Source organism: Platichthys flesus, chromosome 6, assembly GCF_949316205.1.
Source record: "Platichthys flesus chromosome 6, fPlaFle2.1, whole genome shotgun sequence".
NCBI lineage: Eukaryota > Metazoa > Chordata > Actinopteri > Pleuronectiformes > Pleuronectidae > Platichthys > Platichthys flesus.
Window position 1 is genome coordinate 24,201,812 of NC_084950.1, and position 24,931 is coordinate 24,226,742.

Below are 24,931 nucleotides of genomic sequence, written 5' to 3' on the forward strand. Positions count from 1 at the left end.
CCATCTTCTTCGCGACCAATGGGGCCAGCTGATAAAATATTTTTTTCCTGAATCCCGTACGAAGGACAGCAAAAACATCTTTTCGATCTACAAATGCCTTGATCGTGTTTCTCTGTTCCTCTTTCAAAATTAATGCGCTGTCGATCTCTTCTAAAACGGACTCAATGGCAGCATCTACACATCTCAGCTCTCCAGCGGCAGGCATATTTGTTGAAAACAAATTCAACTCAAGTGCTCTTTGGTGAAGTGGTTGATTACGTTACTGTTGATCATCTGTCCATCATCGTATAAAGCCCGCCCTGACAATTTGATTGGTCTGAACAGCTTCTGTTCGGGCATAGTTTCTCTCCAACGGAGCAATGCCAGACCGAACTTCCCAACCTCAAATGTTGTGGGCGGGGCTAAGTTTGTCTGGCATCCAGTTTACCTTTCCTGTGGAATAATCTACCGCTTTCAGTTTGGGAGGCAGACACCATCTGTTCGTTTAGGAGTAGGCTCAAAACCTTCCTTTTTGATAAAGCTTATAGTTAGAGCTAATTAGTGCGGCAGAACGTTACTTTTCCTATGTTCTAAAATAGGAAGTGTTTAGTTTAAAAAGGCATAGAAGTATTGATGGCTGATCTGAGTGGGCCACATGGTTTTCATCGTACTACCATACAAACCTTGAGCCTCAGTGCTCTCCCAAGTTCTGCCTGTATCATTGTTTCATTGATTACATGGCAAAAAACCCTAATGACACTAAGATGCAAAGGGAATTTATGACACATGAACAGTGTTGCCGCAGTTACTTTGAAAAAGTAACTTAGTTACTTTACAGATTACTGGATTTTAAAAGTAACTAAGTTAGATTAAAAGTTACTTTATTAGTTACATCTAGCAGCTGCCAACAACACCCCTGCCTCCTCAACATAAAAATGACAACCGGTTTTGCCAACACTCACTTAATTAGAAACCGCAGGAGGGTTGCCCCCGCGCGAACGGAGTGTTCCCCCGCGTCAAAAGTCGCTGCCGCCGACCGCCGTACCGGATCCCCTCCAACCGGTCCTCGCCTTGTGCACCGGCGACAGACACCGCCCCGCGGCCCAAGAGAAGATAAGCCCCCGCACCAGCGACGCCGCCGGCGAGGACCCCCCCCCTCAAAAAAAACGTGCCGCACACCGAGCCTCCAGAGGCGTGGAGAGGAGGGCGACTGCTCCCCCAGCCCTGCAAGTGCCCAGCGGTTTAACCACAACTACCAAAATAGTAACGCACAGTGACTTGGACAAGTAACTTTAATCTGATAACTGGTTTGGAAATAGTAACTCGTTAGAGTACTCGTTACTGGAAAAAGTGGTCAGATTAGAGTAACGCGTTACTAAGTAGCGCGTTACCGGCATCACTCCACATACCTTATATGTGGATCATGATGCAGAAAATGGCACTCCAGCAATGTGGTCTTCATTGCATGCTGCTCGATCAGATACTGTTGGACAACCAGAAAAAAACATTGAAGCCCTCCTTTCACTTTTCCATGAGAAAGCAGCCACCCCAGAAATGATTAGGCATGGGATGGGACTTGTGAAAAGGACAACAGAGCACCTCAACCCCCATCAAGTCCCTCTTGTGGTTGTGGACCAACCACTCTACACCCACGCAAAGAAAATTCAGTGGACCTTCCCTTCTTAGCTGAAAAGCTTTATTAAAAAGAACCATCTGTTTTACATCACCAGGCCTATTTTCTGTCGGTTTTTGAAGTGATACTGGACAAAATATGGGTTATATCGGTCATATTATAAATATATCAGTTGCTACTCTTGATCCTGAATCAATACATACTTATTCTGTTCAGATCAGATAATCTGTTCAAGAGTTATAACAGCTACCATATTGTATTAAGGCTGGAGGTAGCTTTGGAGCCAACAACGCCCCCTAGAGGATAATTTTTTGACCAGCAAGGTCTATAGAAATTGTTCTGTAGACCTTTACAAACAACTTAGAAATTAAAACGAAACTTTTGCATCAATTTGAAATGAAAATGACAAATTACCTATACACGGAACCCCACTATTGGGGCCATCCTCTCCGAGCGCCCTCGGAAGGATAAACATCATCTCACCAGGCTGAGCGGAATTTGTTGTGAGGAACCGTGAGCTCCTGACGGTGGTGTTGGCTCTGGAGGAGTATGGCACTGGTTGGAGGGGGCGGAGTATCCTTTAATTGTTTGGACAAAATCTGGTTTATCTTCAATCAGCTAAGAGGTTAAACTCCTATCAAGCAAGGTGGGCTCTCTTCTTGGGTATGTTTAAATTCACTCTCACATACAGATGCGGCTCCTGCAACCAGAAACCTGATGCCCTTTCCCGACAGACTGCCCCTGAGACCTCCAGCAGTCCCCAGGAGCCCATCCTTAACCCTACGCATTTGTTTGGCAGAAATCTTCCTTATTTTGCCTTTGTCTGAACGAACATGCTTGTGCTGTGAATCAGTGACAAATTTCTTTACCGTCCGATGATCATGCGCAATTCTTTTGGAAATATCCAATGTTGTGATACCTTGACCAAGGTATTGCACTATTTGCGGCTTTTCAGCAGCAGAGAGATCGTTTTTCTTCCCCATTTTGCCTGAAACATGTAGCTTGCTTAATTATGTGGAACATCCTTTTTAAGTAGTTTTCCTTTGATTGGGCTCACCTGGAAAACTAATTATCACAGGTGTCTGAGATTGATTTCAATCATCCAAATAGCCCTGTGATACAATACCATCCATGAGTTTAATTCAAAAACTAAAAAATGAATGTTTATATCCCTTCAATCCAATTTGCATAATAATGTGGAACGCGGTGTAGAATTCATTAAGCATTGTTTCTGGTGGCCCACGATCGCCCAGGACACAGTTCTTTGTCGCCGCCTGTTCGGTCTGTGCCTGTGAAAGTTTCCCACCAATCTCACTCTGGACTGCTTCAACTATTGCCCATCCCCAGCCACCATGTTCCTATATTGCTGTGGATTTTGATACTGTTCTCCCCCCATCGGCAGGTAGCACAACCATACTCACTATTGTTGGACGGCTCTCTAAGGATGTGCACTTTGTTAGCTTATCCTCCGGCTATCAACCTCAGACAAACGGAAAGGAAGATCGGGCCAACCGGGACTGTGTTTCTGCCCGACATCCCTCATTCTGGAGTTCCCACTTGCTTGAGTAGAATATGCCCATGACTCCCTCACCAGCTCAGCCACAGGTATGACACCGTTCACCATCATGTTTGGTTTCCATCCCCATTTGTTTCCCTCCCAGGAGAAAGAAATTGCCGTCCCCTCCGTTCAGTCCCACCTCAACCACAGCTGTAGGATCTGGAGGGAGGCTCGGGCAGCGTTGGTCCACACTGCCACCAGGAACAGTCGATGAACCTCAGCTCCCACATACACACCAGTACAGAAGGTATGGCTGCCCTTCCGGAAACTTCCGGTCCAGGTGGAGTCACGCAAGTTGGCCCCCCAATTCGTGAGTCCCTATGAGATTGAGGTCATCGACCCAGTCACTTCTCCCCTCAAGCTTCCATCCTAACCTCAAGATTCACCCCACCTTTCACACATCCCTCATTAAGCCTGTCTCCTCCAGTCTTCCTACCTAACCCCCTCCACCCACCCAGATCATGGACAACCATCCAACATTCACTGTCTACTGCATCCTGGATGTCAAAAAAATAAGCTGAAAACCTGAACGTGTCATTAAATAATCCTTTTAAAGTTTCCAAGTTGGTCTCCCTCATAGGGAGGTTAAATTTAAATTTCCTATTTTTACCTAAAGACAGATGTACTGAGCAGGACTGTAACAGTGGGTTCACAGATCACATATCTTCTGAAATAACAAAACATTAAGTGATTCAGGTAGCTTTCATTTTAATAATGATAATTTCACAATAACTATTAACAGCAAACAATCATCCACTTTTTTTGTGCACATTAATTAACTATCAAATTCAAGTGATGAGATCACCTGATTAGAACCAGTTAGGCGTGATTTGGAAAGCACAAAATTAGTCCATATCCTAATTAAATTCATTTCATTTTGATTGTGTTAGTGTAGTAAGGAGCCAAGCACAACGGAACAAATCACCAACAGAACCAAAGGCCACAAATCAATACTGTTTTTCAAAAGCATTGCTAAGAAACAAAGTGCTTCCTGTACAGTCTGGTCCTTGCACTGTGAATTTGTGATGTGCATCTGTGTGAAGGTGTCACTTAAATCAGTTAGTGGTTCACAATTTGCTGTGCACGCACAAACACAGAGACGCAACAGAAAGTCAAAGTATTATTAGTGTGGAGGTGGATGCAGAAGTTGCACATATAGGCTGTCTGTGCGTTGTCAGTTAAGGAATTAAAATAAGACCTCATGAGGCTTATTAAAAAATACAGCAAAACCTTTCATGCTTTTACAAAATAGATCACATTATCTCAACATACATTCAAACTTGTGCAATATAGACATTCCAAGCACATCCTTCATGTCATGTCAACATTAAATGTTTGATGCTGCAGAAATCAAACTATAACTCTTTTAGGAATGTCATACTGATGGAGTTAGGCATAAAATCTCCACAAGGAAAGATGGAGAGTGGAGTTTTCTCTGTAAATTATTTTACAACTGATTTGGTTGGTCGGAGGTATGTTTAGTTCTGTGTATCTGTGTCGTTGAAGATTATTTCCAGGGTTGACTGCTTTGAACCCTGGAACTGTTCCATCCAGATGCAGAGGAACTCAATCGACTCCCGGCGCCAGATGTGTTGGAGCGGGAGCTGAGGGTCGACATGCGGCTGGATCTGCTGCTCTCTGTGAATGCACACACAAACACTGGTGGGGAATATGAAATGAAATAAATTATAACATTTGTCAGTCTTCTACCAAGTGGAAATCTTGTTTTGATTCACGTTTAATTGGCCCGATGAAAGGGAAATGTAACATTTGATCATGCTCAATGTAATCATGTTCATCTCCCCTATTATTGATCATGATTGAATCTTATACAATGTAACCTTGACCATGCTGAATCCTTTACAACTGAATGAATCTTGGCCTGATTGCCTAAGCTAAGGTTTTGTTGCCTTGATGTCCCCAGAAGATCCTGACCTTTGGCTTAGAAACAACCTCAACAAGAGGGGGAGGAACCAGCCAAATGTATAAAGAGAAAAACCTGCTTCCCATCGCTGTGCATATTACAAACCAACCTTTGACTTGTGCACCATGCTCTGAGTATTACATGTGACAATACTGTAAGCGATGTGTGTCTCGTTCCTCGTTGTCAGAGTGGGATTGCAGAATTGCCACGACACTGATAATAGCGCATCATGGACCAAAATTCAAGATCTGAGTCAGAAGGGAACTCTGAAAGTTGGCAAAAATTATTGTTGTCATCACTTATAAACCTGTTACCACCCCACTAAAATCAATAAACAAAGATTTAGAAGGGTTATACCATGTTAAAAGGACACAATAGAGAAACGGTTCGATGAACCGAAATATGAGTTTATTTGTAAAGAAAAAAATGCAAGCCATAAAGGAACTAAATTAATGACAGAAAAGCTGACGAAGTGGGCCATTGCTATTAAACTCAATCTAAATCAAAACCAAAACAAGAAAACTAGATGACTGGACATCTCCAACTCAAACTAGAATATGCTGCTGCTTTGTGGAGTGATTCAAAGAGTGAGACAAAGAGAGACCACAGGCTCTCCTCCTCCAGCTTCTTTTCTCATCTTTAACTTTGATGGGGCCCCTGGTTCTGCAAAACACTACGAGTGGGTTGTTTAAAAAACATAAATCCACATTCTGACTTCACAGCACCTGAATAGATCAAAGCCAATAATTTCACAATGGGAACTATATCATATCATTTACATTTTGAACCAATCTACTTTTTTTATTTTCAGCAAAACCTTCTGAGAAATTGCCATATTATTAGTAAATTATACCTAAACCTAAAACAATACCTTACCCTACCATACAATCTAATTTTCAATAGAGAAAAGGGGTTGTGAGTTTCTAACAGTGTGGTCTTACGGTTACTTGGGATGAGTATCTCCTCCAGCTGCTCCTGGATCTTTGTCAGCTCATCTGATGTAAAGCGCCTCCTCATCTCTGCCGCCTGCATTTGTTGCTGAACAGAACTCTTTTTCCACTTTGACGAAATGAGAGACGACAGGCAAGTGGTCGGGATGGAGCCCGTCGTCAACCCCTCTGGAAATTTTTGAGCGATTACCTTGAGACCTGGGAGAACAAAGAGGGAAGACAGCTCTTTTCATGCACATATTATAAATTTGTGTCATGGGTTGACTAATATAACATTCTTAAGTGTAACTTCACCCATAAGTTTTGGTTGAAGTGTCTTTCCCTGGAAATTCAAAAAGTGCCTTGAAGGCCAAACTAAAACACAGTTACCCTCATCTCTCTCTACCCCGCACAAACCAGTAGATTTGTAAACATTTTGGACAGCAGATAAAAATCAAGCAGATAGATGCAGTGGATTAGCAACTGGGAGGAAAACCCCTGTGTCTTTGGTCACATACTGGACAAAGTGTGTGTGTCTAGCTATGAGCATTGACTCCAGTAGCAGCACACACCCTTTTTCAACCAAAAAGAGGATTGTCGCCTCCAGAGTTTCCTGACGGCCAAGAGCAGTCATTCCTAGTAACGTGAACTACTGGAAAAGGCGGCTGGTGCTAATCTGTGACTGAGGAGCGCTCAGATCAAAAGCCTATTAGAGTTTTCAAATATATAGACCAAAAAGATATACAAGTCCCAAACTGTTGATTCTATAAACATTGGTCCTGCAAGGTTGAATATGGTTTGATACATTAAGTCGCATTACAAGCCATGTTACCACATAAATCTAGATTTTTCGTAAAATTTGTAATGAGTGATATTAAAACCAGCATTCATGCATTTCATTACAGTCATAAGCAGTCATATGATTTAGTTTACAGACCAAAAAAAAAAAACATATTTAAGTGTGCAGTACCTCTTTATATTCCGTTACATACTCATACAGGAGTTATTGAAATGCAGAAAAGTAAGCTCCAGCACCTCTCGCGACTACAACCACAGAATGGTAAAAAAATATTACCTATATGATTTAGAGAGTCTGACTCACCTCCAGACAACATAAACAGATTCTCGACTCCTCGCTGACACATGGTGGTGGCTGCCTGGCTGGCAATTCTCTCATCCTCATCATACACAATGATGATCTTCCCTGCTGCGTTTTTCTAAACAGAGTGTGGGTTAAGTTCAGACAAGACAATAATCAGTTGTACCTGTGTGGTAGAAACTATTTTGAAGTTGAAAAGTACCTTTGATATACCTGTCTGAACCGTTTAATGATTTGAGCTATCTGCGACTTGAATCTTTCATGACCTTCCTATTACCTATTTCGTTTCTGCTCTATCTTGATAGTAAACTTATACCGAGTTTTGTCCTGTTTTCTGTCTCAAACTGCGCCTACAGAACCTGCGCCTAGTCTGAACTGGCTCAGTCAACAGCCTTTTCGTTCTCCTATATAAGATGCTTGCATTTGACTTTTCTCCATCAACACTATGAGATCCCTGTGACTCTCTGTGTACATCATTTCTGCAGAAAGCTGCTAATATAATACACAAAGACCAATTTTGTAATCTAGCCCCTTGTATTTTCAGATTTCCAACACAATTTGGTGTCAGAAGTGAGATCGCACAACTGGGTGACTCTGGACTGGGCGCCTCTGGACTCGGCGTCAGCGATTGAATAGCCTTGTTGAAAAAGTTATTTCCAACCTCAACTTCCCAAAAGGAAGGGTTAGGGTTAGGGTTAGGCTAACCCTAACCCTAACCCTAACCCTAACCCTAACCCTGGTGAGAATCAGAAAATTCAAATATATTTTGTACCTGCTTACATAGTGCTAAAGATAATTGTTTCTAGAGGGATAGGATCCCAGATGGGTTAAAGCGCTGTAGAGTTCTTAAGCAAGGTTTAGTACGAAACCTGGAGGTAAACTGACGAGGTACCTAAGTTTGCTAAGATCACAACCATGGAATAAAATATTACTGGTTAATTTTGGGATTGTGTGAAGCAAGACTCCAAAAGCACACTATGTAGACAATTTCTCTAAGGCATTATGATTTATGTTGGTCAGGCAGGATATTTAAAAAAGTATAGAGCAGCAAATGATTTCAGATTTCCATCACACCTGCATTTTAAAACGCCCTGATATCTAAAGTGAAAGTGTTTAATGCCAGTTTGTGTTGAAGGATACATATTCCAGCACTTCTTTGGAGAAGGGGTTCATTGTTCGAGACAGGTGGGCGATCGGGAAACTGTGTGCTATAAGAAAGACAAATGATAAGGATGTTTACATTATTCTATTTGGCATAAAGAGCTTGATGATCATTTTTCTGCTACATACCGCTGATAATGTGACAGCAGTTGTATTGATCCAGGTCACGCACATCCAGCAGCAGGTAGGGGCAGTCGGGGTAGGGCCTGTCAGCTTCATTGTCCATCTTCTGACACTTCATGCCGAGGCTCAGCTCTCCTACACCACTGACAACGCTGTGAGAGGTCAACGGTTAGGAGATTGTAATATTTAGTCTTTATTACTTTGCCTATATTACCTACGCCAAAGAGGTTATGTTTTCGTCAGCATTTGTTTGTTTGTTAGTTGGCAGGATCACACAAAAACGACTAAAAGGATTATCATGAAACTTTTTGGAAGGATGTGGTATGGGTCAGGAGGGGACTCAATAAATTTAGATCTGGATCAGGATGGATTCAGGATTTTTTACGTTCTTTAGCATTGTGAGATAGGGTGTTATTGATTTCTCAAAGACCATTTACCTGAATACCATCACAAGGTGACAAGTACAGGTGTGAACGTACTTGGATAAGATAGTGATCCGATCACGCCAGACCACATTCGGAGGTGGACTGGGCCACATATGTCCAAATATTTTTAGAAGTGTGATGCGAATGTTTCCGGGGCCAGTTATGAAGGACCTCCTACTCAGCCGATGTCCTCTGACCTGCAACAGTTTATCTGTGAACTGAACCTATTTGTATTCTTATCTGTGCCTGTACACTGAATTATTTGTGGCCATCACCAAAATATCAACACTGACCAGGATATCATTACTAATGCTTTTCCCAAATTGTTGAAATCTTTCTTCTCTGCAGCCGCATGGGATTCATTCAACGCCTCCTGACTCCTCTCTCTCCCTCATGAGGACACACAGACAAACAAAAACAGTGACATCGGACACATCTTTAAATTCAGGTCTGAACAGGATCAGAGAATAATTCATGGATCAAAATATCTAAATAAAAATATGGATCTAGTGAATTTCAAAGTGGTTCCATAAGGTATAGTGTTGTTTTATGTGGTACACTTAAAAAAAGATCAACCGAGTAATGCTGCTTTACAGTTACTTATAGTTTAATGCAATGATAAATATCCATGTTAAATCTGAAACAGAAAATTATTTGAGCTATATTGAAAATAATCCAATGATTATTTTCTCAAAGAATTATGTATAAAATGTGAAAAAAATCACAAAAATGCCTGTCGTGGCTTTATAAAACAATTTCCATGGCAATTTCTTAAAATGTCTTTAAAAAGAAGACTGAAATTATGAAATGATTATCAAAATAATTGCCAATTAATTTTCTAGTATCAGACTCTTTGTGTTGCGGGAAAGTTTCCTGTTTTTGTGAACACGTCTTAACGGAGAATCTCCTGATGCTTTTTGATTGAAAGGCAATCTCTGGAGCCCATTGTACCGACAATCGTTAGGTCATGTCTGAAAACAGCTTTATACTCTACAGTGCAGCCGGTGGACGACTCTGTCAGATCATCTAAATGCAGCTTCTGGGACCGAGGTACAGTTCCCTTAAGTGCAACACTTGCTGAAAATACTTGCCCTCATCATCCACAGCATGTTGGATAAAGGTTATCCTCCTAACAATTGGTAAAATGGTATGTTAGATATTGAGCGAGGTCTTTCTTACCTTAGCAGCGTTGACCTTGAAGTGTAGCAGTTCTCCCTGGTGTCACCTGCATCATGGGGATCAGAAAGTGGTGATGTGTGTAGGGCAACGTTGGTGTGTTCGGACAAACTCTCCAGGTCTGCATCAGACATCTCTGACAGGGCATCTTCAAATGAGTGTGAAATCAACAGATTGTGACCTACTCTCAAAGCCAAGTTCAATATGTCAGAAAAATGTTATCAGCCTATTGGTATGAAGCTGTAGAATAACTTTTACCATCTGGGCAGTGTGAGTCACCATCATTCTCATATTCATTCAGGTCTGACACAGAGGCTACCTGAAGTATCTGATGAGTAAAAAAAGCAACTCAGCAATGCATGTGCCAGCAAGAAAACCAGTTAAAACAAACAGGCAGTAAAAGTACATGGACATTGTTATCCTGGTGTCCGCAAATGAAGGTAACAAACTGAGCTAAATAGTTTGTTATAAGCTGTCTGTGCAGAACTATTCACACAAGTAGTCTATCAATAATTAAGTACAGTAAACAGATCAGGTTTGCTCACTACATTCATTCATTTATCTCCAAAGTAAAGGCAACAAATAAATGGATAATCACTTGATAGTAAATCCACCAGGACTTTACCATATAGCAAGGAAATAAAAACTTACCAATTGGGCAAATGTCGTCACCTTTAACCGCTTAAATATTTCGTCTGCACGGTATCTGTAATCTGAGGAAATGGAGAATAAAAAAATAAAACTCACCTACAACAGCTCTAACCTGTCTACTCTCATTATACCGTCAATCCACAGCTGCTACTACTTTCCCCACATCAGACTCAGTTTTATCCCTGCACACTAGCTCACACTTGTTGGTATCCAACAATCACATCCCTGCAGTCTTTGTCTGGCCACACTATTGTGAATAGTGAAATCCTCCATTGAAGATAGAAGGAATCTAGCACTTTTCCCTGAGAAATTGAAGGTCAAGCCACAAATGAACATTTATTTAATTGCTTAATTAACTGTACTAGTATGAGAACCCAAAAATTGTTGGAAAAATTGCCTGCTCTATCTCACATCTATTGAACCAGCTGACAGAAAGAAAGATGAATTGTGAATGTCAGACTATAAACATTGGGTTGGTCAAGGAAACATTCAGACAAAACCATACAAGCATAACAAATCATAATTTTATATATATATATAAACCAACAGACAACAATGTTATTTCTTTGCCACTTCTGAACTTCTCTCCTCTTCAATCAAGTTACTCACTTTTTTTAATATCCTCCAGTCTTTCCATGTACTTCGTAAGGCTGCATCCTACAAAACGAAACATAACAATAATGTGAAGAAGATTTAAAGCTGAGTTGTTTCAGATGTCAAATGGTTTATACTAAGACCCTGAAATTCTTCTTCTACTTGAGTGATGCGTCCTTCCCTGAACAGGTTACTTGTGATGTTAAGGAGCAAAATCAAATAGAATCAAAAAGAGTCGAACTTTATTGTCCACCTACATGGGACATTGCATTCAATTAATAAATAAACAAACATAAAACCCCAACAGGCAATTGATGCATTCCTGGAAAGCTCTGCAGCTTAAGTGATTTTACCAGGCAGGGAGATGAAAAGTACTGCAGATTTGTACACAGGTTCCTCAATCTGCGAACCAACTCATAGGCCACAGAGTCTAAGTCTCTTTTTCTCGTGTTTGTTTGATACATGATTATTTTCTACAATATAGAACCTCATGTTAATTATAATTTAGATTAAAAACAACAATCCACATGCATCGCAAGAAGAGGACATACTCTGCTTATGTGTTAACTAAGTGAAATTGAGAGTGAGATTCATATCTGGTTCAACTGTCCTGTCAGGAGGGACACACATTTTAGTAGAATACCTTATGTCTATATTATTCCACTTTAATTCGATTATTATAATCTTCCCATCTCTGAAATGACGTGATACATCCTAATTATAAACTAAATTTATGCAGCTTTATTTAAACAAAGTTAAAAAGTGCTTTATATGAATAAACAAGGACTAGGCCATTTCTGGACTGAGGCAAATAAATCCAAAGATTTCAAATAATATAGAAAATAGATGGAATAAACACCCAACTGTAGAAACGAAAACAATAGACTGGAATAAAATGAATAAAGGGAAGAATGCCCTCAACAATACAAAATATGTATAATAATAATAACACAGATAAGACATGTTGGCGATCAAACTTTGTGCTAAAAATCATTCAATTACAAAGATAGGTGATTTAAAGGATGTCACAGTTTTTAAGTCTCAGATCCTCAGGCAGTGAGTTCCAGAGCTGAGGGGTCCTGACTTCTAGAGCCTGATATGGGATGTGTAACTACAACTAAACTACTTTATGGTGTCCGGTGAACCCGTGGGAATAGAGTTCCCTGTGAGCATCATACCTAAATAATTTAAACCTGTACCTGTATCCAATCGGGTCTTGACGTGTTGGTACTTTGCGTTTCTCGGTATTCTTCTTTTCATGAACTAGAAGGAAAAGGACAATGTGGAGTTTCTCTATAGCTTCGTACACACTCGTACAGTATTTTGTTTATAAAGCAAATAACATTATAACCATCGCGTAGAAGAACGTAACGGACCAAAGCCAGCTTTAAATTCTTACAGGTGTACTGTGGATATGGTTTAACAGATATGACAGCTAGCTCGCTAGCTAGGACAGTTACATCTGACTGAGTTAGCCCACACTGTATTCACGGTGCATAAAACTAATTCAGCACCAACAATTAGCAGGTAACTAAAATACTTTAAATGTAATTTATCCAACATTACCTGCACACTGCCGATGCCCTGTTTAAGCGACATCCTTTCAAACCAGAATACCAAACATTAACGTCCAAGTTTAACAACCTCGCTGATAATTGGTCGGTGCACTTACTTGGACCAATCACAGAAGCCGATACTCACTCTCCAGAACGCTTCCATTTGATAAGAGTGGCTAGTTGCTAGGCAGCGAGGGACGCTCCACCTCCATGGCGTGGTGCATTCATGTCACATAGAAATAACCGTAATTAATCTGGATATATATTTTTGAGACAACGGTTACAATTTTTCAGGCGGTTACAAACAACGCAAGCGTGTACTTGTGTTGATAGAATATTACAGACAAAATAACATAACAAAAGTATAAATAAATAAATAGAGTGTCTTATTTCAAGCAGCATAAACAAGTCCAGTGCTTCATTCTCTCTTCTGTTGATATGGAGCCTAACTTTTTTAATGTTTGCATCTACTGATGAAGGGATTGCCTAACGAATCAGGTCTTTTATCAAATTTTCGTACAACCTCATATCTACTATTTTAGTTTTTTATTTCAAGTGAATTTTGTTGATGTTCACCCGTGTTCACCTTAGTAGGTTAGCGTTCCATGTTTACAACGTTCCCAACTGATTTGTATGTAAATTAATTTTCACACAAGGTCCTTGAATGCAGCAGCTCTCTCTTCATGCTGCATCCTCGAGCCACAGGTGGACAGTTACTCCGAGGAAGAAACACTGAGTGTGTTTTGCCGCCATCGCTAAAAACAAAAGTCAGTTTTCATCGATGCTCAAAAAGAAACAAGTTAATTTCACTGAGATCCCGTTGGACCGAGCGCTGCGGAGGGATCTGGGATCGACAGGTCGGGTCTGGGACAGTTGCGGAAGGCGCACAGTTTGACAGTAATGGAAGATCAACAAGTTTCCTCCTGACAACATCAGCTCTGTGCAGACAGCTAATGCCCACAATGGCGTCTGTCCTGGTGAGTACATTTGTTTAATACTCACAGAGGAGCTAATGAGGAAAAGCGTGCGCTTACTCTGATAATGTACACTTGTGCCAATGGTAGCTGAGTCGGCGAGTTTGCTAGCTGCGTCTGTGCTAAGAGGATTTGTTGCTGAACGAGGCTGTGAAGAACACCCTGGTTCCTCTGTGCTGGCCCGTTGAAGGAGGTTCAGCGATATCCTGGTGAAATGTCTCTTCAGTCAGAATTGTAAACTCGAACACGCTTGGTCAAGGAACGCAGTGTCCCACAGGAAGTACCTGCAGCCCAGCACTGCCCCATATAAAAAGTCTTTCCTTCCAGCGTTGCCAACTCCTCGGTAAGGAAAGTAGCTATTGGCTGTCCTAAAAGTCGCTAGATGTCGCTAAATTATGTCATCGCCTAATTTGCTTAATGTAATGGTCGCTGTAGGACGAAAGTGAGGAAAAAAACACCCTATATATGTTTAGAACTTTAAATAAGCTTTCTTCTACAGAAGCGTATTACATTCACTTCACAAAAAAATTATTCTGTTTTTCTGGGATAATTATCTCGGAAATTCTTTAGACAAATGCCCAAAACAATAAAAGTGAATGCAATACGCTTCCGTATTTTTTTTATTTTTTTTTTTATCTTGCCGTTGAAATAGACCATCACTTCTCAAAATAACTTCATGACTTTAATGCTGTATCTAGACCCACATATATAAATTGATTCTGTCCTGTATTTTTAAATGTTAGAATATCAAATTGAATCAATAGGCTGTTATGTGGGGTGGCCTTCTAGCTCCAAGTCCAACCCTCCTCCTTTGATCTGCGCCGCAGGATGATGTGCGCCGCACGATGATGTGCGGTGATGATGTGCGCAGCAGGATGATGTGAGCGCAGGATGATATGCCCCGCAGGATGATGTGCGGTGATGATGTGCGCAGCAGGATGATGTGAGCACAGGATGATATGCGCTGCAGGAGGATGTGTGCCGCAGGATGATGTGCACCGTAGGATGAGGCGCTTCAGGATGATGTGCGCTGTAGGATGATGTGCGGTGATGATGTGCGCTGCATGATGATGTGCGCTGCAGGATGATGTGCACAATAGGATGATGCATGCAGCAGGATGATGTGTGCATGATTTGCGCCGCAAGATGATGTGCGCCACACGACGAAGTGCTCAGCAGGAGGATATGCACCGCAGGACGATGTGTGCTGCACGATGAAGTGCAGGATGAACTGCGCCACAGGACGATGTGCGCCGATGCGCCCCAGGATGATGTGCCGGGTAGGATGATGTGCGCAGTAGGATGATGTGCGCAGTAGGATGAGATGTGCGCTTCAGGATGAGATGTGCTCTACACGGAGGATGTGCGCCATACGGACGTTGTGCGCTGCAGATTTAGCGACAAAGTCGCTAAGTTGGCAACACTGTTTCCTCCACAGCAAAGTCTAGAGATCTCGTTCATGTGTCAATGTTCACTCACTAATGCTTAAGAGCCCCCTCCTGTGTCTGTGTGTTTGTGTTTCTGTGTGTTCATGAATCTGCTATTAAGGGCTGGCAATAAAACAATATCAATAATTATGCTATATCATTTAAATCAAAAGCAATATATTGCTTATTCATTGTATAAGCACATTGAGGAATTAAAACACTCCATTGATCTACCTCAGATTTGTGAAATGCGTTGCTAATCAAGTGTTTGTCGTTCTCTGCTCATAAAAAACGATTTAAAACCACAACCTTCACTCAGGAGCAGGGCTGCCACAATCGATTATTTGTTCAGTAATCGATCAACAGTATTTAAACACAACCACCATGCAGCAAAACTCTTTCAAAATTCTTGTCAGACAACATTTTCACCATTTAATCTGCAGAGGAAATGAAAAGTTTTGCTGACTGACTGTGAGCATTCTCTCTGCAGGATGATCCAACCCTGGAGAGACACTTCAAGGGTCATAAAGATGCTGTCACATGTGCAGACTTCAGTCCAAACAACAAACAACTGGGTAAAACATGCTGCTGCTGCTTTGAGCGTCAGATATTTACAGAAGATAGTTGTCTGTAATCCTATGTCATGCTTTTGTTTCTCAAAAATATCTAATATAAACTTAAAAACACTGTTAAGACATTTATTTTCCCACCTTTTATACAATGATGTACTACATTTCCAAATATGGAAAAAGTAGAGATTCTGATCTGTAACATTTAGTGGTAAAACAAAAACTTTCTTTTGAATATATCATGTAAATCTTTACATAGGCTACATGTACAATTGTACTGTTTACTGTACATTTAGAACCGGGGATATCCAAACTCAAATGTTGTGCCATCCTCATGTACAGCACACTCCACATAATGGCAAAGCACAAACTGACTGACATAAAAGACACTGGCTTAAAAAACTTGATAATTTTCTGAACTATTGCATCGGAGTTAACTAAAATTAAACCATTAGGAAATTTTGGGCTTTTTAAGTTATTAGTTTTTGGAATGTTTGGCTATATTGATGAATACGGCATGACATTTGCCAAGGGTGTGTATTTTTTAAGAAATTTCAAATTCTTCTCCTATGTCTCTAATATACAATTTAAAGAATACTAATGCTGTCGCTTGACATAATATGAGAACGTTTTTTTTTTAAATGGGCATCTACACAAAAACTAACAATGCAAAGAAATGTGTTGCTAATCAGTGACATAGGCCAGGCTGTGTTTACCCTGCATCTGTCTAGATTGATAGATAGATATACAGATAGATCTTTGTCTATCCAGATAGATGGAGAGAGAGAGAGTGTTATGTAGGGATTATAGGGAGGGGACCTTTAGCTCCCAAAGTACATAGTATTTTAAAAGGAGCCGGGAGGGTGTAGTTAAATCAATGACAGTTCTCCTGCACAGGAGCAGTACAGATTCTACTGTCCAGGTAATTAAGTTAATCTTCACTGAATCATCTTTCTTTTGTCTTCCTCCAGCCTCAGGGTCAGTGGACAAGAGCCTGATGATCTGGAATCTGACTCTTAAGTTGAGGGCCTTCCAATTTGTTGGCCACCAAGATGTCATCACTGGGGTGCAGTTCTCCCCATTCGGTAACCTGGTGGCAACGTCCTCCAAGGACAGAACAGTCAGACTGTGGACACCTTCCATGTAGGTTTTCAAAGTCACTGTAACCGCTTTAATCATAAGTTTTTTATTCATTAAGTACAATAAATGTACAGTGATACGGAAGGAATGGTCTGTATTTTTGTGTGTCACAGGAAAGGAGAGTCAACAGTGTTTAAAGCTCACACTGCCGCAGTACGCAGTGTTGCATTCTCCCATGATGGCCAGAGACTGGTAACAGCGTCTGATGACAAGTCGGTCAAAGTGTGGAGCGTTCATAGACAGTGCTTCATCTATTCCCTCAACCAGCACACCAACTGGGTGCGCTGTGCCAGGTACAGCATGATTGTCAGCACCCTCTCTAGCTATAGCATTAGAATGTGCATGTATATTAAACATGTTGAATATGTAGAAATTTATTCGGAAATTACTAGGACATCTTCAATTTTGGATAATTTTGCAGCGAAATTTTTCCCTAATCAGTCATTGTAGACATGATTAGGAAGGACACATAACTGTCTATTTAAGGTCTCTCAGAGTATTTATAGCTGCTTTCAGACGTACACTAAACTTGACTAAATGTTCAAGTGAGAGCCCCCTGAGTTTCTGTGGACTTTCTCCGCCTGACTTCCCAAAGTTTGCAGAAAGTATAAATGAGTGGATGTGGGAACACAGCAGGAGATCCTCCGCAGGATTCCCCGTGAGCGAGTGGGGCGAGTGATGACGTCCTAGACGAGACAGATGCAAAGATGTCAGAATAGTTTGTGGCGATAAGAGCAGAGACCGATGCCAATGCGATGTGAACAATAACATGTGATCTTCGCGGCAGAATCAATACATTATGCATCCGAGCAGAGAATTTCCTGACGCGCTGTGAATGTGTGACAGGAAAACTGCAGAGAACGTCCGGACCCAATTCTCTGGAGTTCATCCGCAGGTCATGTCTGAAAAACGGCTTATGAACCATCTATGAGAAGTCAGCCTAAGCTACTTATTACTCAGGCGTGGGTGTGGTGTGTTTATTATATGTTTCCATCTGATGGATTTTGTCTTTTCCTTGCTGCAGGTTCTCTCCAGATGGGCGGCTCATAGCTTCCTGTGGGGACGACCGCTCAGTCCGACTTTGGGACACATCCAGCAAACAATGCATCAACTGTTTTTCTGACTACGGAGGGTAAGTTCCCAGAACCTGCATGGATGTCCTTATATTCTTCAAAAGATTAAAATTTCAAAATCAATAAAATATTTTTGTGTAATTATCCATACAAAATCCATTTTAAATTTATATTTTTATTTCATTATATTATTTTTTTATAAACAGCAGAATTGTCCAGGGGCATAGTTTGTAATCTAATTGTCTAGACTAGAGCAGAATTAAAAAGTTAAAATCTTGGGTTTATGTATCGCCTGGATAGTTAGTTTACATGAGTGTATATAAATTATCCATAGATATTTACAATAATATATGATTTTTTTTCAGGTTGCCTTGTTAAAAACTGCCTAGAGACAATATATAAAAATTATCTTAAAAAGCTAACTCTGGATTATTTATTGTATTATGTCTGCTGATTGATGAGCAAAATGTAAAAACCACTGGTGTAGTTGTTCCTCTGTTTCTCCCATAGATGGAATTGCTGTGTATTATTTAGATGGTAGCTGCTATAGGTCACTAACTCGGTTTTAATCATCACAGGTCAACAACGTCTGTTGAGTTCAACTCCAGTGGCACCTGCATTGCATCATCAGGAGCTGACAGTTCATTAAAAATCTGGGATCTACGGACCAACAAGCTGATTCAGCATTATCAGGGTATGTCAAAATCTCAGAGCTACAGTACAATAGTTAGATAATGCAGAAGATCCTGACTGGTTGTATTTCCAGTTTGTCAGCTGAGGAATTATTTCATTTATTATCCTGCCGAGCATTCAGACTCAGTATTTCTCATATATCTTCTGTCAGAGTAAATTATTTATTATATTACTAATGTGTATTGCTTGTTTGTGTGTGTGTGACTAATCTTTGTATGTTCCCGTTCGGATCAGTCCACAGTGCAGGAATCAACAGTTTTTCCTTCCACCCATCCAACAACTACCTGATCAGCAGTTCCACAGACGGCACGGTCAAGATTCTGGACCTGCTGGAGGGACGCCTCATCTACACCCTGCATGGACACAAGGTGGTGCCACAGCACAGCTCAGTTCATCCACAGACACCAATCTGACATTATTAGACAGTTCAGGCATTCTGAGCTGCTATTCCAATATTTTCTCTGAAATAGTCCTTGATGCTCTTTGTCATCGTAAGTTTTGTTAATCCCCAACATTGGGTTTTGCAGGGTGCTGTGACCACAGTCTCCTTTTCCAGGACTGGAAATCAGTTTGCTTCAGGTGGAGCTGATAGTCAGGTTGGTGTTTCATGACTGAGTAAAGACCCTGTGTATCTTATATACTCAATAGCTTGTAATTTCGGTGAGGTCGGAGTCATTCTACAACCAGTAGGTCGGCGGTTGGATCCCAGTCTTCCCCATCACGTGTCCTTGTGCAAGATACTGAACCCCAATTTGCCCCTCATAAAAAAATGTGCTGCCCAAATGTATCTGTGAATGGTGAATGGCAAATATGTACTGTAAGCGCTTTGAGTGGTCATCAAGTCTAGAAAAGCTCTCAAAAGATACAGACAATTTACATGGACACCAACATTTAGACTTTTCACCTAATATAAAATAAGACATTATTCCTGTTATGGTGTTTAGCAGTGTTGTTAAGTGAATTCCTGTCATTATTATTGTTACAGAGCATAGTCTGATTCTGACTCAAGTCAATAGGTCCACTATTTCCTTACATTCAACATTCTTCCCCCAGTTTTAAAATACCCAATGTGAAATACTTTAAGGTATGATACCAAAAATCCAAGAGGATTCTCCCTACTCTGTCTAGTGCCCCTGAGCAAGGCACCTTACTCCCCCAACATCTGCTCCCCGTGCGCCGTACATGGTCGCTCACTGCTATGTGTGTCCTGCACCAGATGGGTTAAAAGCAGAGGTTAAATTTCCCTACCTGCATGAGTGTGCCTGTGCATGTCTGTGCATGTGTTTGGGACAAATAAATAAATAAATGTATCTTAATATGCACCCTTTTGTTTTTTTATTATCGCAACTCCTATACATTTTTCCATTTTGTCGGTAGCTGTATGTCGATGCGAAATGCTGTGAAAACTCCAAGAGGACGTTATAACAAAATTAGGTTGTTTAGCAGCCTAATTTTAGCAGAGGTTAAATTTCCCTACCTGCATGAGTGTGCCTGTGCATGTCTGTGCATGTGTTTGGGACAAATAAATAAATAAATGTATCTTAATATGCACCCTTTTGTTTTTTTATTATCGCAACTCCTATACATTTTTCCATTTTGTCGGTAGCTGTATGTCGATGCGAAATGCTGTGAAAACTCCAAGAGGACGTTATAATAAAATTAAGTTGTTTACAGGTCAACATAATTGGGCTAAGATCAGAAAATTCCACATGTCTCACTTTGATAATGATTTATTGAAGAAATTATCCTCACCATATTCAGGTGAGGGTTCACAGGAAATGCTATTTACATAGCAGTATCTTATTCACACTACTGACTTAATCAGGTTAATAATAGACTATTTGTGGCCATGAAAACTTAGTCTGTGTAAGCCTTTTATTTTCTTAATTGGAAAATGTAGAGAACCTGGGTCATGTTAATTGTGCTGCTCCCTTGGTTTCCCAGGTGCTGTTGTGGAGGACAAACTTTGACACCAAATCCTACCAGGAGGTCCTGCAACAACACAGCCGGAGGTCCACCCCTGATCCCCCTCCCCACCTCACCGACATCCACCCCAGAGTACCCCACCTTCATCATCCGCAGTCCACAGCCATTCAGGTCAGTTCAATGTGACTTAACATCACAATTAATTCATATTCATAGTCTTGTTACCTCCGCCAAAGAGGTTATTTTTTCACCCCTGTCTATTTGTTGGTTGGTTGGTTGAATCCGTGTACCATTCGTTATTCAAAAATGAATAACAAAATAATGACTTGTTTATTAATTTTCAGATTTTGGTTTTCTAATTGAATATGAAAAGAACGAATGATACATGGATTTGGTTGGTTTGTAAGTTGGTTTGTTTGATTTTGAGTAAAATTACCCCAAAACTACTGGGCAAATTACCAACTTGGAAGGATGAGGTTTGAGTTGGCCAGCATGCCCACAATCACACTGTGGGGGAAGTGTCCACAAACGACTTCTGGACTCTCAGGGGGTAAATTTAGTCAGAGTCCAATACGACTGAAGTCAATGGTGAGTCCTTCATCAGAGGTATTCATTTTCAATGAAATGGAAATCTTATGTCCCTGAAAATTACTCATTTGTACCTTTTACTTAACTTTTTACAGAAACGTGTTTATTTGGTGAAAGGCTCATATGACCACCAGGTGGCAGTGCAGACCAGTCAGTCTTATGTCAGACCATCTTGCTAAAGCTCTGAAAGCAGCCTCAGGGAACAACAAACTCACATGACTAGCACAGTGCCCGTTCTAATCCTGCCTGTTCTCTTGTCCTGTGTTAATGCTCCAGAGCAACTTCAGAATTATTCCTCGTCATTAGCGACAGTCAAACGGTTTTACAATATACCGTCACTTGAATTGTTTGTGTGCTGGATGTTGTGTACAGAGCTTTTAGGAAAAAAAATGGTTCAGAGTGAAGTTAAAAAACTTGTCCTACCTGGTTTATCAGCAGAGAAGATTTTATATAAATTTTATTTTGTCAAATTAATTTTGGGAATTTTCTCTATTACTGTTCACTTGTTTTTTAAAGCCACCTACTTGTAATTGTCTTCACCCAGCAACTCGTAAGTTCACTCTGTGTGTTTCCTAATGGTTCCTCTCTGGGGTCCTTCTTTGTTGCTCTGGGACGTGACCAGGTCTTGAACTTGAATAGTGTGTTTGCATTATGTTGCCGAGGAAAATCCTGGGTGTAAATGAGTGCTATCCGCTTACTCCACTAATGCAGATCTTGGATAACCAGGTCGAAACATACGATTGATTTAGATTGGTCTTCATGTACAGATTCAGTTAGTATTGGAAAAAAAAACATGCTGTCACAGAAGTTCATGAACTTACTTATAGATGTTGCATAGAATTTTCAAGGGGGTTTATATGTGAGGGTGAGTGGTTTGGAAGCAAGGTTGTGGGGTCTAATCGTCAACCACAGCAATATAAGGGACTCAAGAGTGCTGTAAACTACACCAGAATTTGTTGTGTAGTGGCACAAGGGAATTTCATTGGCATGAAATAAAATTTCCTCTCTGGCATCTTAGAAATGTCCCATCACATGCGGCTGTTCCTTGGTGTGGTCCATGAGTAGTTGGAGTGGAGTCAGGAGCCTTTCTCCACAGACTTTATAATGAATTACCGACCTCTACTGTTGTAAACAAGAACATCAGGACATTACATGTTAAAGCAGGGGATCACAAAATACTTCATAATAAGAAGTAGAATACTCATGTGTATGTGATGTACATGGGTGTGTGTGCCTGCATTTGTTGTATAAATTCATTAGCAGATGACTGTAGATTTGGGGAAAATGTTCTCTTCCGATGTAGATCTTATTTCTTAAGAGAAATGGAAAGGATAATTTAATCAGGCATGGGCAGGTTGATCAGTGTGCTTTGTATTCAGCGGATTAATGCAAAAGGCAAAACACATAAGTACACCCACAATTCTCAGCGGTTGAGCTACACGGTGTGTTGTGTTATACATAGTGCATGTATTGTTTAAATGTACTTTGGGAGAAGCAAAACACACCGGCCCACTCCTATGTACAAGCTATACCTTAGAGTTTTTAAATGAACATTTAATGATTAATAGTGATATTTGTACTTTAGGCACATTTTCTCTTGGACATATTGTGGGCTGTGAGACTATTAACTCACAGTCAGGTTGTGTAAAGGACTTTTCAGTTCACTGCAAAGTTGACACACTAATGTAGGATCATGGTTATGATCTTTAAAAAAACAGCTTCACACAACCAAAAGAGTTTGTTTTAATGTTCTCCTTATCACCTTTTTATTGTAAGACAAATGTAGAAACATTTTGTCTTTACAAATTATGCCTCCTTTTGTTGTTGAATTTTTTGTAGCGTGGCACCCTGCTTCTCTTAGTGTCTCCATTCCTGCGGCTGGCTGCTGTGTGGGGGGAAAGCCATGAATGGACCCATCCAAGCAGAAGTAATTTAGAGTGAGGATGGCCCAGTCAGATAAGTGGTTTGGATTCAAGAGTCCAGGAAACCCATGACCACAGAACACCCATTCATGACTTGAATTATCCAATGGAGGTGTGTAGATGAATGCAGGGAACTAACTTTAACCTGCCATCAGATGGATGGTTTTAATGTAATAGATCATTTTATGTAAATAGTTTAAAGTAAACATCTACAAAGTGTAACACATTAGTAATTCAATGTAGGTACGAATAAGTAAAGCTTGGAGTTTGAGTTTAAAAATCAAACTGGAATAGCTGACATACAGAAAATGTCAAATATATAGCAGTTTAAACTTAAAGGAGAAAAAGCAGTTGGTTTTTCTCCAACTGCTTTTTCTGAGCAATGATGCCCACCATGGCTCAACAGATTTTGAAAATAGCGGCACCCACAGAAAACCAAACCATCACTAGTGATATCAGGCAGTGACAGTGCAGGAACTTCAAGTAGTTGGCAGAAAATGCTAATTGGTCAGTATTTATATAACGCTTTTCTAGTCTGCCAGTCAAGGTACTTTACAGTACAGTTTGCCATTCACCCATTCACAGATACATTCATACACTGCATCTATTAGCACTCTATAAAAAAAAATCTAAAAACGACATGAAGAGAGAGAGAGAGAGAGCCAGTGCAGAAGCCGTAGCTGCAGCTCTAATAATAGACTTGCTGGAGTTTTGCCTGCCTAACTAGCTCTCTGGAGTAACACACAGTTAATACATGTACATCAATTTCATCCGCTCTACAAATAGAGAGACAAACGCTGGTTCGTTAGTACATCAGCCAATGTGTGAGTGCATTGGCTAATATGATAATATGAGTGTGTTGGTGTTAAAATGTAAAGCATGCACACACAGACTCATATTGCACACCCAGCCCTTCTCCTTGCCTCCTGTAAGGTGTGTCTATGGATTAAGATGCATTTTATTAGTCCCAAACACATGCACAGACATGCACAGGCACACTCATGCAGGTAGGGAAATTTAACCTCTGCTTTTGACCCATCTGGTGCAATACACACAGAGCAGTGAGCAGCCATGTACGGCGCTCGGGGAGCAGATGTTGGGAGAGTAAGGTGCCTTGCTCAGGGGCACTAGACAGGGTAGAGAGAATCCTCTTGGATTTTTGGGCAGATCAATCCAGGTTCGTCTTTTGTTGTCTCCGTGGAGTCGAACCAGAGACGAACCAGAAACCTTTTCTGCCTATAGTCCACCGCCTCTCCCCATGTGTGTGTGTGTCTGTTCTTAGATGTGAGTTTGTGTGGTTAACTATAGTTGTGCCTCCTCTGAAGATGTACGTAAACACTTCGCAGGCATATGCAGAAAAGGGTTTTATCAGTAAACCCAGGTTGCAGATGAGCTGATGCGCACACCTCCAAAGCACGTTGTGAGGACCTGTGTCTTTAAGGAAGCTGATCATACAAGATTAAAAAAACAACATCTCCCATGTATAGTTACTTTCTATGGACGAGTGAGTGAGTTGTGCATGTGTCAGCGGTTATGTGAATTTACAAAGTCATATGTATGAGTCTTTGTGCTTTTACAGTCTGTTTATGTGTGTCCACGAGTCACTGTGTGTGTGTGAGGGTCATTCCTGGTTAGATTGGTTCAGAGCAGGGAGCCCCCAGTGCTACTCGTCCTGTCAGTTATCATCACCCGATTTCCATCACAGGGAACCTCTCCTCTCTTCTTACTCTCCTCTTCTCATCCTCTCCTCTTACCTTCTGGTCATTTCCTCCTCCTTCCACTGTTGTTGATGTCATCAGAGTGCTTCCCTT

At 40.8% G+C, this 24,931-nt stretch overlaps 2 protein-coding genes across 3 annotated transcripts in view; one reads left to right on the top strand and one right to left on the bottom strand.

Annotated features, from left to right (window-relative positions):
• Positions 1-3,858: 3,858 nt before the first annotated feature.
• cep41 (centrosomal protein 41) lies at positions 3,859-13,195 on the bottom strand. Its single transcript, XM_062389915.1, has 11 exons — positions 12,819-13,195; positions 12,452-12,515; positions 11,268-11,315; positions 10,659-10,720; positions 10,266-10,335; positions 10,011-10,155; positions 8,413-8,558; positions 8,263-8,330; positions 7,126-7,240; positions 6,036-6,242; positions 3,859-4,808 (listed from the first exon to the last, which is right to left on the bottom strand). Exons 1-11 carry the CDS (start codon positions 12,849-12,851, stop codon positions 4,678-4,680), a joined length of 1,089 nt encoding a protein of 362 aa, XP_062245899.1. The 5' UTR covers positions 12,852-13,195; the 3' UTR covers positions 3,859-4,677.
• Positions 13,196-13,485: 290 nt separating this feature from the next.
• The window catches only part of poc1b (POC1 centriolar protein B), a 61,614-nt gene continuing 50,168 nt past the window's right edge, over positions 13,486-24,931 (top strand). Inside the window, exons 1-9 of one of the 2 annotated variants that reach the window (XM_062389914.1) lie at positions 13,486-13,785; positions 15,700-15,784; positions 16,750-16,921; positions 17,032-17,211; positions 17,943-18,050; positions 18,570-18,685; positions 18,919-19,052; positions 19,212-19,280; positions 20,629-20,781. In XM_062389914.1, the coding sequence (XP_062245898.1) occupies positions 13,492-13,785; positions 15,700-15,784; positions 16,750-16,921; positions 17,032-17,211; positions 17,943-18,050; positions 18,570-18,685; positions 18,919-19,052; positions 19,212-19,280; positions 20,629-20,781 (1,311 nt within the window). In that variant the 5' untranslated portion in view covers positions 13,486-13,491. The remainder of the gene's footprint in view (positions 13,786-15,699; positions 15,785-16,749; positions 16,922-17,031; positions 17,212-17,942; positions 18,051-18,569; positions 18,686-18,918; positions 19,053-19,211; positions 19,281-20,628; positions 20,782-24,931) is intronic. The other variant, XM_062389913.1, reaches the window with a different exon arrangement.